The sequence below is a fragment of the Plecotus auritus genome (assembly GCF_963455305.1).
Source record: "Plecotus auritus genome assembly, chromosome: 3".
NCBI lineage: Eukaryota > Metazoa > Chordata > Mammalia > Chiroptera > Vespertilionidae > Plecotus > Plecotus auritus.
The window spans coordinates 13,127,834-13,146,377 of NC_137772.1; the positions used below are offsets into that span (position 1 = coordinate 13,127,834).

The 18,544-nt window shown below is 38.9% G+C and overlaps 1 protein-coding gene across 1 annotated transcript; it reads left to right on the forward strand.

Annotated features, from left to right (window-relative positions):
• The first annotated feature begins 104 nt into the window (after positions 1 to 104).
• On the forward strand, positions 105 to 17,570 carry FRG1 (FSHD region gene 1). The gene is made up of 9 exons (XM_080662416.1): positions 105 to 401; positions 4,637 to 4,707; positions 7,411 to 7,536; positions 8,540 to 8,597; positions 10,146 to 10,260; positions 12,083 to 12,187; positions 14,616 to 14,707; positions 15,478 to 15,588; positions 17,467 to 17,570. The coding sequence occupies exons 1-9, from the start codon at positions 340 to 342 to the stop codon at positions 17,501 to 17,503; spliced, it is 777 nt and encodes a 258-aa protein (XP_080518542.1). The 5' UTR covers positions 105 to 339; the 3' UTR covers positions 17,504 to 17,570.
• Positions 17,571 to 18,544: the final 974 nt, after the last annotated feature.

Consider the following 18,544-nt stretch of genomic DNA (forward strand, 5'->3'; position numbering starts at 1 on the left):
CCCCGGCTGTTATACCCGCTTCGACCGCCGGAGGGCGCGTCTCCCCGGGTTCCCGAACACACGGCGTTCAGACCCAGCGAACGAGAGGTGACATATTTAGACCCTCCGCCGCCGCCGTAGCCGGGACAGTAAACAGGAAGTGGAATTCTGTCTGGGTCTTGGCGTTCGGGTGAAGAGAACCAGCGGTTTAGCAGAGACGCCTCCGGCCGCCGCTACGGGCGTGCGCTTCAGGGGCCGGCGCCTCGTCCCCGCTTTTGTGCCTCCCTCGTCCGTCCCGCTCCAGTGGAGGTATTCCATCCCGAGCCGGAGCCCACCTCTCTACGGAAGCGTCACAGAACCATGGCCGAATACTCCTACGTCAAGTCCACCAAACTCGTGCTCAAGGGAACCAAGGCCAAGAGGTAAGGCCGGACTTGGACGAGGCATACCTCCCTCTCTTTTGGGGCGGGTCTCCTGGAGGCCGGGACTGCTGTCAGTCATTGAGGCTCCCAGCCTGGGCCTGGCGCCTGGGAGGACGGAGGCGGGGACTTGGCCCCGCAGGCGGGGAGGCGGGAGCCGAGACGCCCCGCGAGGGGAGGGAATGAGAGCGGGACCAATGGCCGGGAGCCTCATGTTTGCCCCATGCTCACCCATGCTCCTCCCCCACAGCAGTCTGAGGGCTCAGGTCATAACTTCCTGTATTAGTGGTCATTCTTTTCACCGTTGCCTCCCTCCACCCTAAAAACATTCTTGGTGAATTTTCAACGCAATTGCAGATGTGGGTTTTGATAGGGTTATGGGCTCGAGTAGGAACTCCACCAATGACCAGTTTTGTGATTTGTGGCAAGTTCGTTAATATCTCTGAGTGTCTCTTAATCCACTTAAGAGGGATTAATGATACTCTAAAATGGTTATTATGAGGATGAAGTAAGAGAACATGTGCAGGAAATAATGAGAGCCTCAAATGCAAGGCGGAGGATGTAGGGGTGAAGAAGATTTTTAGGAAAAGGTATCTGCCGCTCATATCTCCACTTTTTTAACTGGTAGGTTTGCTCGGGTTGACTGTTCTTACAAATGTTAGCATTTCCTGCTGGTCTCGGTGATTTAAAACAGAGTTTGGGGTTCTCTTAGGTGAGATGGGAAGAAAGTGTCCAGGAGCACGCTGAAGCCACTGCCCTGGAAAAAGTCTGCAGCTTTTACTGTGTGAATTCACGGAAGGACGGGGAGACTTAGCTTCTGAAAATGTACTTTATGATGAAAATGCAAACAAATGTGTCGTATAATTATAACTACTGAGCATAATTAACACATATATAGCACTTTTTATGTGCCAAGAACTGTTGTAAACACAGCATATTAACTTTTTAAAATCGCCCCTGGGTTTTTTTAATTATTGCAATATAATTCACATACCATATAATTCAACATTTTAACATACAGTTCAGTGGTTTTTTTAGTATATTCACAAGGTACACCACTATCTGGTTGCTATACATTTTCACCTCAAAAGGAAACCCCTTACCCATTAAGCATTCACTCCTCCCGTTCTCCCCTCCCTGTCCCTGGCAATCACTGATCTGCTTTCTGTCTCTATGGATTGGCCTGTTCTGAATATTTCACATAAATGTAATCATGCAATATGCAGCCTTTTGTATCTGGCTTCTTTTACTTAGCAAAACTTTCTCAAGGTCCATCTGTGTTGCAGCATGTATCAGTACTCACTCCTTTTATAGCTGAATAATATCCCATTGTGAATGTAGTATCAATGAATATGACAAATTTTGTGTATCCATTCAACAGTTGATGGACATTTGGGTTTTTTCACTTAGGGGCTCTTATGAATAATAGTGTTGTAAATATTCTTATACAATGAAAATGAAAACAGAACAACCAAAATCTGTGGGACACAGGGAAAGCAATTCTGAGAGGAAAATTCATAGCATTGCATGCCTATCTCAAGAAACAAGAAAAGTGGCCCTGGCCGGTTTGGCTCAGTGGATAGAGTGTTGGCCTGCAGACTCAAGGGTCCCAGGTTCAATTCCGGTCAAGGGCATGTACCTTGGTTGCGGGCACATCCCCAGTGTGGGGAGTGGAGAAGGCAACTGATAGATGTTTCTCTCTCATCGATGTTTCTGACTCTCCCTCATCGATGTTTCTGACTCTCCCTCTCCCTTCCTCTCTGTAAAAAATCAATAAAATATATTTTAAAAAAGAAAAGTGCAAACTCGATCACTAACTCTGCATGATGTTGCAGAAGTGAAGGGAACCAGGTTTGCTAAAGTAATTGTGGTGATAGAAATGTATTAGCCTCAGAAGCTATTGAGGTGGTTCATTCGATCCTAGTACAGTGTAAAAACAAAAAAGAAAGAAAGAAACAAGAAAAAGCCCCAATAAACAATCTAACTTTACACTAAAGAAACTTGAAAAGGAACAAAGCCCAGAGTGAGAAGGAAATAATAAAGATCAGAGTAGAAGTAAATATTCTTACACAGTTTTGAACATACTAGAGGCCCAGTGCACAAAATTCGTGCACTGGGGGTGGGAGGGGCGAGGGTCCATCAGTCCAGCCTGTGCCCTCTTGCAGTCCAGGAGCCCTTGGGGAATGTCCGACTGACAGTTTAAGGCTGCTCAATGGAGACAGGAGAGGCTCCCGCCACCGCCGCTACGCTCACCAGCCATGAGCCTGGCTCAGGGCTTCTGGCTAAGCGGCGCTCCCCTGTGGGCGCACACTGACCACCAGGGGGCAGCTCCTGCATTGAGCGTCTGCCCCCTGGTGGTCAGTGCGCATCATAGCGACTGGTTATTCTGCCGTTCAGTCAATTTGTATATTAACCTTTTATTATGTAGGACTAGAGGCCCAGTGCACGAAATTCGTGTACGGGGGGGGAGGGGTGTCTCTCAGCCCAGCCTGCACCCTCTCCAATCTGGGACCCCTCGAGGGATGTCCCACTGCCCGTTTAGGCCTGGATCGGGCCTAAACGGGCAGTCGGACATCCCTCGAGGGGTCCCAGCAGGACTGCTGGCTCCCAACTGCTCGCCTGCCTGCCTTCCTGATTGCCCCTAACTGCTTCTGCCTGCCAGCCTGATCACCCCCTAACCACTCCCCTGCCAGCCTGATTGATGCCTAACTGCTCCCCTGCCAGCCTGATTGCCCCTAACTGCCCTCCCCTGCAGGCCTGGTCACCCCTAACTGCCCTCCCCTGCAGGCCTGGTCCCCCCCCAACTGCTCTCCCCTGCAGGCCTGGGTCCCCCCCAACTGCCCTTCCCTGCAAGCCTGGTCGCCCCCAACTTCCCTCCTCTGCTGGCCTGCTCACCCCTAACTGCCCTCCCCTGCAGGCTTAATCGCCTCCAACTGCCCTCCCCTGCTGGCCTGATCACCCACAACTTCCCTCCCTTGCAGACCTGGTCCCTCCCAACTGCCCTTCCCTGCTGGCCATCTTGTCGCAGCCATCTTGTGTCCACATGGGGGCAGCCATCTTGTGTGTTGGAGTGATGGTCAATCTGCATATTACTCTTTTATTAGATAGGATAGAGGCCTGGTGCATGGGTGGGGGCCAGCTGGTTTGCCCTGAAGGGTGTCCCAGATCAGGGTGCAGGTTCCCTTGAGGTGTGGGGCGGCCTGGGTGAGGGGCCTGTGGTGGTTTGCTGGCTGGCCATGACCCCCGGCGACCCAAGCGGAGGCCCTGGTATCTGGGGTTTATTTATATTCTATAATTGAAACTTTGTAGCCTTGAACAGAGCCAAGCCTCCTGCTCACTTCGTGGCCGCAGCCATTTTTGTTGGGATTTATTTATCTTCTATAATTGAGACTTTGTAGCGGAGGCCAAGGCAGGCCAGGGCTGCGGGAGCTTGGCTTCCTCCATCACCGGGGGCAACTCAAGCCTCCTGCTCTCTCCAGCTTCGTGGCTGCCGCCATTTTTGTTGAGATTTATTTATCTTCTATAATTGAAACTTTATAGCCTTGAGTGTAGGCCTGGGCCAGCCAGGGCAGCAGGGAAGCTTGGCTTCCTCCATTGCCGGGGAAACCCAACCCTCCTGCTTGCTGCAGCTCCATGACTGCAGCCATCTTGGTTGGATTAATTTGCATACTTGCTCCTGATTGGCTGGTGGGCATGGCTTGTGGGTGTAGCAGAGGTATGGTCAATTTGCATGTTGCTCTTTTATTTGATAGGATGTTTTCATTCCTCTTGGGTCTATACCTAAGAGTAGAATTGTTAGGTCATATGGTAACTCTGTGTTTAACTTTTTAAGGAACCCCAAACTAATTTCCAAAGTGGCAGTGCCATTTTACATTCTCACCAGCAACTCATGAAAGCACATATTAACTCTCAATCCTCACAGTAACCTTAAGAGTTGGGTTAAATTATTATCCTTATTTTAAAGGTTGGAAACTGACTCAGTCAATTTTGCCAAAATCGCAGAGCTCAGAAGTGATATAATCAGCATTTAAAAATCAGGCGGGCTGGCTCCAAGTGTGCTCTTAACTGTAACACTATATATATATATATACATAGTCAGAAATAATTTACATGTCGCTGTAAATTAATAATTTATAAACCATTGTACAGCTCAAAAGATTCTTCTGAGATTCCACCTTGTGATATTTAAAGTGCACATCAGTATGCCTAAACTCATCTATACAAATTATCTCCTGTAGTAAGAAGAAAAAGAGCAAAGAGAAGAAGAGAAAAAGAGAAGATGATGAAGAAACCCAACTTGATATTGTTGGTAAGTTTTCTATATTCTGAGAAAAGTTAGCACTGGTTGGGATCCCTTTAAAAATACCTTCCTAATTAGAGATAAACAGTAAAAAAAAAAAAAAAAAGTAGGAGGAGTTTATGACCTATTCATATTTATCTTAAAGTGCTCAAGTATTATTTATGGTTGTAGATTTTTTCTCCAGCACAGTAGGTATCATCGATGCCTTTCCATCATTATCAGATCAAAGCACAGGAGAGAGGAAACAGCTCTGATTTAATAGACACCATTAGACTACTTAATAGCCCAGATTCTGATACATTATTTTCAAGTCCTCATATAAATATTTACCAAATATATTTTACCGAGTATAGTAAGTCCTAACTTAAAGTTGTCAGTAGGTTTTTGGAAACTGAATTGTAAGTGAAATGTGTGGTATAATGAAACCAGTTTTACCATAGCTGATTGATATAATCGAGAGTTAAGTTCCTTCAGCATATTTCTGGTCACAAAAACATCACCAAACTTCTAAATAAACCCAGAATACTTCTAATATTAAACATCGAGATAAATACGAGCTATACATACACTGAAGAAAGATGAATATGAACAAGTAAGAGTCTTCTTTTCCAACTCCCTTATTCCAGTTCAGAGTTGCCGGTGGCAAGAGTCTATGCCCGAAGCTCAGGATACAAGGCAGGCACCAGCCCCGGACAGGACGTCCTTCCATCGCAGGCACACTCCTACACCCTGCCACACTCACTCAGACCAGGACAGCTGAGACACGCCAGTTTACCGCACGTGCACATCTTTGGGATGTAGGTGGAAACCTCAGTACCCAGAGAAAGCCCACACAGACATGGGGAGAGTGTGCAGACTTCACACACTGGCCCCAGCTGGGAATCAATTTTTTTTCATCAACTTTAAACGTAACATCATTGAACAAAACAGTGTTGTTATTCAATGACTTGCTTTATTTTCTTTGAACATGTGTGCATCTTAAACCAGTGACTTTTATATCCCTAAAAGAAATACATTCACAGTGAAAATAATTACTTTGTATACAATGAAAATCTTAGTTACACATCAAGGTAGCCTATAAATGGCAAAAGAAATAAATTGGCCCAAATATATTTAACTAGCCTGTTTTCTAGTTCATTCTTCCATCCTTTCCACACCTATACTTTAAAGCAGTTCTTTCTCTTAAAACTTGGCAGGTTGCATTTTGAAACTTCATAAGCTATTGTTCCTTTATATTTTATATGATATGGTATAAAGCTAATATTCCAGAAAAATATCACATTTTTTTGAAATAGCAAATCAACAATTCTACAATTAAGGTACATATTTGGGTAGTTAAGTAGGTGTAGAATATCTAAGGATAGGTGAATATTTAACTATATGAAGTTAAATGATAGGTTATCCTTTAAACTCATCTATATAAATTATCTCCTATAGTAAGAAGAAAAAAGAGCAAAGGATACGTGAATATTTAACTATATAAAAAGCTGGCACAAATTTTCTAAAGTGCCTGTACCACTTTACCCTCCCACCAAGAAAGTATTAAAATTCTGTTCTTACTCTTTTCTCTCAGTTTGTGGTTTTACTTTTCATTTTCTTCCTCCCACCAAAAAAGTATTAAAATTCTATTCTTACTCTTTTCTCTCAGTTTGTGGTTTTACTTTTCATTTTCTTAACAGTGTTTTTTGATAAGTGTAAGTTTGTGATTTTTATAAAACCTAATTCTTTTCTATTATGACAGTCACCTTATTTCTCCAGTCTAAGAAATCCTTGTTTACCCAAGGTCACAAAGATATTCTTCTACATTTCCTTTTACAGGCTTCATAGTTTGGGGTCTTACATTAGATCTATGACCCATCTCAAATTAATTTTGGGTATGGTGTGAGGTAAGGATCAGGGTTTGGGGGTATAATTTTCCAGGTTTGTATCCAGTTGTTTCAGCAGCACTATTGAATAGGCTTTCCTTTCCCCATTAAACTGCTTTGGTATCTTTGTTAGAAATCAATTGATTTTTTTATGTTTTGGTCTATTTCTAGACTCTGTTCCATCAAGTTGTGTGTTGTTTTTATTGTTTCACGGATATATTTGTCTTGATTACTATCACTTAACCAAGTCTTGAAATCAGGTGATACGCGTCTCCCAACTTTACACTTCTTTGTCAAGATTGTTTTGATTATTCTAGATCCTTTACATTTACATATAAATTTTATAATCAGTTTATCACTTCCTACAGTAAAGCCTGTTGGATTTTTGGGAGAATTGTATTGAATAGGGATCATTTGGGGAGACTCAACATCTTAACAACATTGACTCTCAACAATACGCAGTTTTAGTGTAGCAGTCTTCCATGTCTTTTTTTATATTCTTAAGTATTTCATAACACTATTATAAATAGAAGTTTAAATTCTTATTTTTCAATTGTATATAGATATGTAATTGATTCCTATATATTGAGCTTGTAGTCTGAGACATTACTAAATTAATGGATTGTATCATTGTCAATGTCCTGGTTTTGATGTTGTGGTATCAGTAGCAAAGTTATGCAAGAGGTTAGCATTGGGAGAAAGTGAGTAAAGGGTATATGAGATTTCTCTCTATTAATTTCTGAGAACTGCAAAATGTTTTTAGAAAGTAAGTTATAACAACAACACTAAGTAAGAACCTTGTGTCAAATCTAAAATACAAATTTTAAATACTGATTTTATTTTTTAGGAATCTGGTGGACAGTAACAAACTTTGGTGAAATTTCAGGAACCATAGCTATTGAAATGGATAAAGGAACCTACATACATGCACTTGACAATGGACTTTTTACACTGGGAGCTCCACATAAAGAAGGTTTGTGTCTGGTAGAAGTGATTAAAAGGAAAGGCCACTTAAAGTATACATTTTATTGCATTTGTTTACTTAGGCCAGCATCTAACTAATCCCAAGTATATTCCAAAGGAATGAATCTATTGCATTTGACTCTTCCACTTGTTTCTTTCCTCAACATTTACCTCTTATTGGCAACTCCCTCTTTCTAATATAAAAATTAGAAAACATTTTGTATAATTCCACAATATCTATGGAAATCAAAACAACATGAGTAATTGAAATGATATGTAGAAAGGAAAAGAAATCGTGGGTGAGTCAAAGTTTTGAATTCCTTTATTCTCCAGACCTTTTGCTGAAACTAACCTGGAACACTGTAAACAATTTAAGTTTTCTCATCCCCTTTTAGCTCATCAGAGAAAGCATTGAGATATGAACTAATTAGGAAATAAAAAGCAATATCTTTTGGTCTGAGTGGCCATTTGAATTAATTAAAGCATTTAATTTTTTAATTATGACATGGTTTGTCCATGTACTGACTGCATTTTAAAACACAAAGAGAAAATATCTTGGAAGTGACTAGATAAGCATCATGCTGACCTATCTTATTAAGCATGTAAAAGGAATACGGCACTTATAAGAAGATAAAATAGATCTTGGTGATATGAATACTGCATTATAATTACATCATAATGTAATATTTTTATATTTAATTTTTATATTTTTTTTTTCATTGATTTGAGAGAGGGAGGGAGAGATAGACACATCAGTGATGAGAGAGAATCATTGATTGGCTGCCTTCTGCACACCCCACACAGGATTGAGCTCGCAGCCTGGGCTTGTGTCCTGACCAGGAGTTGAACCGTGACCTCCTGGCTTATAGGTCAGCGCTCAACCACTGAGCCATGCTAGCCAGGCTACATTTAATTTTAGAAGAAAACTACATTTTCTAAAAACTGGAGACTATCTTTACATGTATATTTATAACAAATGTCAAATTTATTTCAAAATGTTTTTTCTCCTGTAGTGGATGAAGGCCCTAGTCCTCCGGAGCAGTTTACAGCTGTCAAATTATCTGATTCCAGGTAAGTTTGAGTTGAACTATAATTAATAATCTTTTATTGTTTTAATTTTATTAAATTTTTTTAATATATAGCTAACGTAAGCCCACAGAGTAATTTTCACTTTAAAAAGCAAAACAGTATTTTTGGAAAGTGTATCTTGTGATATTTAATAAAATATAACATTATTTATATATCCAGTTAATATGTAGGTATTATTAAATTACATTTTCACCCTAACCGGTTTGACTCAGTGGCTAGAGCGTCGGCCTGCAGGTTGAAGGGTCTTAGGTTCGATTCCGGTCAAGGGCATGTACCTTGGTTGTGGGCACATCTCCAGTAGGGGGTATGCAAGAGGCAGCTGATTGCCGAAACCGGTTTGGCTCAGTGGATAGAGCTTCGGCCTGCGGACTGAAGGGTCCCGGGTTCGATTCCGGTCAAGGGCATGTACCTTGGTTGCGGGCACATCCCCAGTGGGAGGTGTGCAGGAGGCAGCTGATCGATGTTTCTCTCTCATCGATGTTTCTAGCTCTCTATCCCTCTCCCTTCCTCTCTGTAAAATATCAATAAAAAATATTAAAAAAAAAAAGAGGCAGCTGATTGATGTTTCTAATTGATGTTTCTAACTCTCTATCCCTCTCTCTCCCTCTGTAAAAAATCAATAAAATACATATTTTTTAAAAAATTACATTTTCAATAACTCTGTCTTTAAAAGAGAAAAGCCCCAGATAAAAGCATACATTATGATTCCTAGCAATATATAATACTGTGCTGGGAAAAATGAAAATGTTATAGACCAAGTAAGATACAGATTAGAAAAATCCTGTGACGAAAACAGACCTAAAACTGTCCGCTATTGCTATGATATTAAACTCACTGGTTAGCAATCAAGAGACAAATAGGAAGGTAGAAGAAAGGAATGTTGTTGAAACCAGCAAAGGTGTTACATAGTCATAAAGACCAAAAGGACATTTTGCTCACTATTTTTACAATCATTTTATAAGCTGACCTTTTTTATTCTCAAAATGCAAAAGTACAGAATGATGCTTTGTGTAGTAGAACAACTAAATTTCATATTCTAGTAATTGGCTACATCAAGATGATAATGACTTGTGTTATATTATCATTAACCTGTACATGAGTATAAAGTCAGTCCCCTGGCATCAGAGGGGATTGGTAAGCTAAAACCATAGAAATCCTATTTTCCTTTAAAAAAAACAACACAATATTAAGATGATTATTTCTATACTTTCTTTGAATGGCCAACAAGTACACCGGACTTTTAGAGAAAAATCAATAAACACAAACTTCTTTATATATTTTAAGAATAAAGAATTTGGAAAATATTTGCTATATAATATAGAAGCTATAATGCTTGTAATAAAAGTAGAATATGACATTGTATGTATAGAACTACACTTTCCTATATGGTAGTCACTAATCATATGTGACTTTTGAATATTTGAACTATAGTTAGTCTGAATTTTTATGTACATACACATTATTTTTATGTTCCATATTTAATTTTCTTCCTCTCAGTTTCTAACATCTATCTTGTTTATTAATCTGAAGAATTGCCCTAAAATCTGGCTATGGAAAATACCTTGGTATAAATTCAGATGGACTTGTTGTTGGGCGTTCAGATGCTATTGGACCAAGAGAACAATGGGAACCAGTCTTTCAAGATGTAAGTGCTATTAATGTTTATAGAAAGCTTCTTGTCAATGTAAGGAATCTCTTTTAAGGATAAATCAACAATTTTATGCACAGAAAATAACCAGCAGCACTATTTATCATAGAAATAAATAAACTTTAAAACATCTATAATAGAACATTATAGATGCATTAAAGTAGTATATATAGAATTACACTGTCCAAAATGGTAGCCACTAGCCACATGTTTCCATAATGATAAATTAGCCAAGCACCCCCCAAAAAGAGATAATTACTTAGACTCGTTCCTTCTTGCCCTGAATTAAAACCTCTGGATCACTAACTTTCTAACTTTTTCACTTCGATCCAATGAGAAAGACATTTTTCCATTGCACATTGCAGCCTAGTACACATGTGTATAACTGAAACAAGAGTTGTACTTGGCAGTACTTATTTATCTACATGCTTGCACTCTGATCTTTTCTACCTCTGATTCTCTCTCTTTTTATTTTTTCCTCAGTACTGGTCAGGACCCACTAAATTCATTTCATGAACTACTAATGGGTTACAGCCCCTTGTAGAAAGATGATCCTACCAATATACTGAGATGCTCATAATAAAAATTGTATCAACAGAAAAAGCTGTTATGTCAGGTCAGGATGATGAGTCAGATACTAATGCTCATACAGAACTTAAGGGACATTCATCTCACTTTATTTGGGGGAAAGACATAATGTTTTTAAATTTTAAATTAAAGAGAGACTTAAAAGTCCCTGATGTAACAAATAAAACTGGATTGCAGAAAGTAACTAAAAGATCAGCAGTACAGGTTTAAATCACCTGGGAATATACAGCCATATCCAAGCTCACCCAGGGTCATCCAAATGACAGAAAACCCAGCCCTTGCCCAGCTGGCATGGCTTAGTGGTTGACCGTCAACCTATGAACCAAGAGGTCACAGTTCAGTTCCCAGTCAGGGCACATGCTCAGGTTTTGGGCTCAATCACCAGTGTGGGTGTGCAGGAGGCAGGCAATCAATAATTCTCTCTCATCATTGATGTTGCCATCTCTCCATTCCTCTCTGAAATCAATAAAAATATATTAAAGAACAAAGAAAATCCAGCCCTTCCCATCTTGAGTAAAAAATTAGATCCATGTTATTAGCACTTTCATAACTGGATATGATATAAGGCTATTATATTAATACATTTTTATAATTATGTTTGTGGATATTTTGTTTGATGTTTAAGGTATTCATTTTTCTAAAAGAATCAACTATATACAACTTATGTTTAAACTTTATGTAAGGAAATTTAATTAATCAAATTTATAATCTTGGTTCAGATACACAAGAAAATGAGTTATTAAAGTTTTGTTTATCAGATAATACATTGAGAAATAAACAACTAAAAAGAATATGAATATTTCTTTCCATGCACAAAAGTCTCCCAGACATTGATTCTTAAAGTTCTGAACAGTAAACTCAAAGGCCCCAAAAGCTAGCTTTTGTATGATATAGTCTTATGGGGAAAATTTTTACTTAAAGCACAACTGTTTGAGTAAACTATTATTATAATTTTTATTGTGTTTAAAGCTATTTTTTTTAAACTCAACTAAATTAGTAATATCCTCAATAGATCTTTTAGACCAAAGGAAATAATTCTATTTCATCTAGTTAGAATTTAGTCTTACTAATAGAATATACTAGAAATATTTATTGTGGTTATCTTTCAATAATTAGATTATAGGTGGTTTTAGTTTTCTGTATTTTTTTTTTCCAGGCTTTTTCCAAATTCTTTTTCCTGACTCCTTTTGCAGATATTCTCATAACTATTTTTTATTGTTATTTTATTTAGGGGAAAATGGCTTTATTGGCCTCAAATAGCTGCTTTATCAGATGCAATGAAGCAGGCGATATAGAAGCAAAAAGTAAAACAGCAGGAGAAGAAGAAATGATAAAGGTAATCATGACACTTTTCTATAGAATGTCACATATGATGTGACTACATCTCTTTAAAATGTTGAAAAGTAGCCCTAACCGGTCTTGCTCAGTGGATAGAGCATCGGCCTGCGGACTCAAGGGTCCCAGGTTCGATTCCGGTCAAGGGCATGTACCTTGGTTGCGGGCACATCCCCAGTAGGTGGCGTGCAGGAGGCAGCTGATTGATGTTTCTCTCTCATCGATGTTTCTAACTTTTTATCCCTCTCCCTTCCTCTCTGTAAAAAATCAATAAAATATATTTTTAAAAAAATAAAAATAAAAAAATAAAATGTTGAAAAGTAAAAAAATAAATAAAATGTTGAAAAGTCATTTACTCTCTCTTGAAAGACTTATTTCATTGCTTTTTATACTGTGCTCCAAATAAACCTTGTTTTTAGTTATAAATCCCATAACTGGTGGTGTGTTTGCACATTGTGGAAGAGAAATTACTGTATAAGCTCCCTTGCTATTATCTCCATGTATTAGTATCTTTTTCTGAGTACTTGCACGTTTTTAGCCCTGTCTTTTTTTCTTATCTGCATTTTTTTAATCCTCTTCCAAGGATACGCTTATTGATTTGAAACAGAGAGAGAACATTGATTGGTTGCCTCCTGTATAAGCCACACTGGGGATCAAACCCACAACCTAGGTATGTGCCCTGATGGGAAATCAAACCCAAGACCTTCTTGGTGCATCAGATGACGTTCCAACCAACCAAGCCAGCTAGGTAGGCTAAAACTTAATATTTTAAATAAATAAATATGAGCACATGATTCCAAAATTTTCAAATACAAGCATATATAAACATGTCTCCCATCCTTCTACGCAAACATGTCAAACTCGCAGCCTGCAGGCCGCATGCCTCATTTATTTGGCCTATATTAGGCTTTGAGTTTGACATGCTTGTTCTACAGCCTTCTAGAGTTTCTGGATAAAAATATAAATGTTGGTAATTTTCTACTTTTTTACACTAAAGTTAGCCTCCTTTATACACTCTTTTAGACGCTGATTTTTTTTTCCTTAACATTGTATTTTGGAGCTTTGCTCTTATTACATTGAAAGCTTTCCCTCTCCTTTTTGTTTTTCTTCTTCCTCTCTCTTCTTTTTTAACATCTACATAATATTCTATTTTAGGGGTATACCATAATTTAATCAGTTCTGTATAAATGGAAATTAGCTTATTTCCAGTCTTCTGTTGTTATAAGGAGTGCTGCAGCATATAACCTTGAAGGTGCATCATTCTGTGGGTGTGCGAGTATATCCAAGGGAGAGTTCCCAGAAGCATAGTTACAGAGTCAAGGGCTGTAAACCTTTGCAGTTGTTTACATACTGCCAAGTAACCTCTGTAGGGGTTGTACTAACCTACACTCCCCCCATCATGTAGGAGAAGGTGGTTGGTTACTAGGCTGTCTGAGTTGTCTAATACTTGAGCATCCGTGTTGCTAGTATAAAATATAAAAGTCTTAACAGAATTTTTCAGAGCTCTTGCCCTTAAATTCTGGATCTTTTGATGAATACATAAAAGTCTTTACATGCATCTATCAAGTATCTGTACATGCTTTGTGTTAAACTCCATGTTATATATTTGATTTTACTTTTTAAATGTTCTTGGCTTTCAGAATACTCAGTTTTAGTCTTTCAGTATTTTTTTTACTTTGAAAATATCACTTACCTTTTAAAACAAGAATAATATCAGTAACTCTTCACTTCATTATTTAGAGCTGATTGGTGGAGAAAGAAATACCACTCTACACAGCACAAAAATTTAGAAATCTCAGAATATTTTCCAAAGTTTTATCAAAAGGTATTTTCTCCACCAAAGTCTCAAGTAATTTTCATCTAAAACTTAGATCTTAATTGCTGTATCTGTCTCTGTTCATTTATGGCAATGGATAGTAAATGTCAGTCAAAACTTAAGAGGATATAAGAAGTATTTAAATTGGATAGATTCCAGTTAGAAAAAAACAAATTGTGTTAAGTTAAAAGTTTGAATGTATTTGGTAATAGCCTATGCAAAGTAAAATACTACTATCTTAAGCTTTCAATGTTATGAAATAAACACTACCTGCTAGGGATAATTTGGTCCTCCTGTGTTCACTTTGAGGCCAAAATTAAATTACTGCCTAATTGTTTAGCAAAATCTGATCTGCAAAATGTTTTTCAAATGATTTTCTCTTTAGTGTTTCTGATGCAAGGTTCTAGAGAAACATAATAGCAATGATTTATATAAATTCTATATAAAAATAAAAACAATATCTAGAACCTGTCATTTTCTGAACCTAATTGCTAAGTTAATGGTTTCCTTCTTTTGCATAAGAAATCACCTAGACTATTCTTGTGTAGTAAGTAAAGAGGGAAAGGGGGAAGATGAATGTGTAACTTATTGGGTTCTCATTTCCAATGTCCAGATTAGATCCTGTGCTGAAAGAGAAACTAAGAAAAAAGATGACATCCCAGAGGAAGACAAAGGAAATGTTAAACAGTGTGAAATCAATTACGTGTACGTAGTCTTTTCTTTATTTAAAAAAAAAAAATTTTTTTAAATATATTTTATTGATATTTTACAGAGAGGAAGGGAGAGGGATAGAGAGCTAGAAACATCGATGAGAGAGAAACATCGATCAGCTGCCCCCTGCACACCTCCCACTGGGGATGTGCCCGCAACCAAGGTACATGCCCTTGACTGGAATTGAACCCAGGACCCTTCAGTCTGCAGGCCGATGCTCTATCCACTGAGCCAAACCGGTTTCGGCAGTCTTTTCTTTTTAGACCTACAGATCTGACAGTGAAGTGCTTCTCAAGGTGCCTAAAATAAAATACCTGAAGGACAGGAAGAGGCAGCATTGTGTAAACTCTAGGACAAAGCACTGAGCTCAATGCTTTTCCTTTTCACAGTCCTTCAGTTTTCCTAATTATCCTGCTAGCTTTCAAAGCCAAGTCACCTGGCCTCGTGTGTCCTCCCAGTTAATTAGCAGAATGGCTGTTCCGTGTCAGTACAGAATGGCAACCCTACGCTGTTCCATAGCCAGGACATGGACGCCAGCCCGCATTCCATGGTGGAGGTGAGGCTGTGCAGAGCTGCCAAGCAGCTGCCCTCTTGCTGGTGGGCACTAACTAAGAGCATCAGCACTTGAAAAGCTGTCTGTTATTAAAGAAATATAATTAGGTTTCTTTAATAAATGAAAACTTAAAGAATATTTGTACGTGCATCAATAATCTGGTATAATCAAAATTTGAAATATTTTTTCAAGAGAGATATTTTCTTAACAGAAAGAAATTCCAGAGCTTCCAAGACCAGAAACTTAAAATAAGTAAAGAAGACAGTAAAATTCTTAAAAAGGCCCGGAAAGATGGATTTTTGCATGAAACACTTCTGGACAGGTAGGTATATTTTTACTTATTTCCAACTATGATTAAGTACTCAGTAGAAGTGGCCAATATAAAACCCAATGTTCTTTTTTTTAATCCTCAAGGATATTTTTCCATTGATTTTTAGAGAGAGTGGGAAGGAGAGAGAAAGACAGAAATATCAATGTGAGAAACATATCGATTGGTTGCCTCTTGCATGAGCCCTGACCAGGGCCCCTGCAACTGAAGTATGTGCCCTTGACTGGAATCAAACCCAGTACCCTTCAGACTACCGGCTGATACTCTATCCACTGAACCAAACTGGCTAGGGCCCAATGTTCTTTTTGAATTACTTGTAGTTTTCAAATATTTATCTTTATTTCTAATTTGTGAACATGGTAATATTACCCAAAAAGAACATCATAAGTCTGGGAAAAGATCACCAAGAAAAACTGTCTAAATATAGTCAGATTCCAAGTACTTATATATTTTGTTGTAAGAAATTCAGATCTCACTGAAATTACATCATAAATTTATTTACAACATCTTTTTATAACTGTTAGAAGCAGGCTAAAAAGAAGTCATTTGACTCATTTCAAAATTCAGTTCTATTAGAGTGGCACAGGTTCCTAAAAATGAAATAAATATAGGTCAGTTTAAAAATTACTAAGTATAAAATTAAGTAAGTGAAAATGAAGCACTATTATTAAGTCGAATTCAGAAGTGTGCAGGATATTTATCATAGCACATTATTGATGTTTATTACTGTTCCTATTTAATTAAGTAATACTCTGGATTTACAACATTAAAAACTGAGTAGAGAGGTTAAACTTTGAGCTTAACAACTAAAATCAAAGAAGTGCCAGATTAAAAAAGAATTTGCTAATATGCCACTCATTCAAGTCCTATGTTGCAAGATTAGTCTTAAGACATTTCTTCATATTACTTGATAAAGACAGTGTATTTCCTGCTAACTAGTTGATCGAGTTATTACCTGAAGTCAGTAAATGATGAAAGAATTTTTCCCAGCTAAGAAAATTAACATCTAGTTTCTAGTTCTAAGAAATTAAGAACGAGGTATAAAAATGGACTCAGAAGAAATAAAATAAGGTTTATAGTCTATGTCCTGTAACTTTTATCTCTTAACAAAAAAACAACATTGTTAAATAGAAGTTTGGGCATGCTTAAAATCAGAGGTAATTAAAATTGCTCATGTGGACTGAAAAAGCCCTTAGGCACATTTGTTAAAGATGAAGAAAAGACTTTCATAAGAATAGAATCCATTTAGTATGAAACTCTAGAGGCCCAGTGCACGAATTCATGCACCAGGGGGATCCCTAGGCCTGGCCGGTGGGATTGGGCCAAAACTGATTCTCCAAAATCCCCCAAGGGGTCCCAGATTGGGAGAAGGTGCAGGCCAGGGACCCCCCCAGTGTATAATCAGGGCTGGGGAGGGACCACGGGAGGCCTCCAGGGCGTGTCTGGCCTGTCTTGCTCAGTCCCGATTGGCTGGACCCCAGCAGCAAGCTAACCTACAGGTCAGAGCATCTTCCCCCTGGTGGTCAGCGCACATCATAGCAACTGGGCAACTGGGCAACTGCCCCCTGGTGGTCAATGCACGTCATAGCCAGCGGTTGAGCGGCCTTAGCATATCATTAGCATGTTACACTTTGATTGGTTGAACGGCCCACCAGACAACTGTACACTTAGCATATTAGGCTTTTATTATATAGGATAGGATAAAATTGAAAAATAAAGTTTTAATTAAAATACCTTAATGTAAATGGTGTGGTAATATAATAACCAAAATTGAGAACACAGTGTCTAAGCATAGGTTTATATTTAGTAGCAGTTGACTATGTATGGAATGTTTTACATAGATTAATTTTTATTATTTGTCTTTTTAAACAGGAGAGCCAAATTGAAAGCTGATAGATACTGCAAATGACAAGGGTTTTTGTCTGTCTTTATTTGTTTTTCTGAATAAAGTAATCAGTGGAAGTGTTTTTATAGAGTTCGTGGGTTGTTGTGAAATTATTGCTAAACTAGTAGCAACTTTAACCAAGGTTAACCAAGTTCAGCTGAGCTTCTCCATGGATGTACTTTTTAGTTCACTGCAGGGTTTCACATGGAAATGAAACTTGGAGTACACACCTAAAGTGCCACAGAATTGTTTTCTTTTCTGAATTTCCTGTCATAAAGCAGTTGTGCTGCTCTATGAAACTGATGTTTCATGTGCAGCTCGTGGGATCCATCTACTGCTTTACACTTATTGCTTACCCTACATGACCTGATGCAGTACATGCTACTAGGGACTTCCAGGGCTGACCAGCAGACCCGGAGCGACGAATGAATGGTTACTCTGACACGTTTCTGTGGAAGAGCGGGCTAAGGGACTGCTTGGCTTGAGAAACCAAACAGCCCCGTTCGCCGGCCTCCTCAGGCTTTAATGGTAACAGCAGCTTGGACTAAAATTAACTGTTAGACACCACCAGCAGGGTAGCATCCTTGAGAAGACACACGCATCCGCAGTGCCCTTTAAGCCAGGACGTGTGAAGACTAAGCACAAGGATTCCAATAAACACCTGGGGGCTCAGACTTGTTTGGAAAAGTCAAGGCAGGGTGGCCGCCTGCAGCCAGCTCCTGTCCTGTGCCTTCCCACAGGGTAGGTGCCTTTAAAGGGAAGTTGGAAAGTGCCAGTCCAATCAGCCAGCAAGGCTTTGATTCTACCTCTTCAGTGCTGCCCAAGTCACACACAAGCCAAACACATGTCCAAACAAGGGGGCTGGGCAGAGAGAAGCCAGGCAGTAGGCCACAGAATGGGAACGGGAAACGTTACAGAAGAGCAAGAAGGCTCAGGACAAGATAAAAGTAAAATTGAGGAAAGCCCCTATTTTGGACAGTTTGGCCACAGGATATCTGCAATGCTTTCCTCCTCACTTGTGAGATGGGACAGGAGCTAGTCTGTCTTTCTGAGCTTCTGAACAGG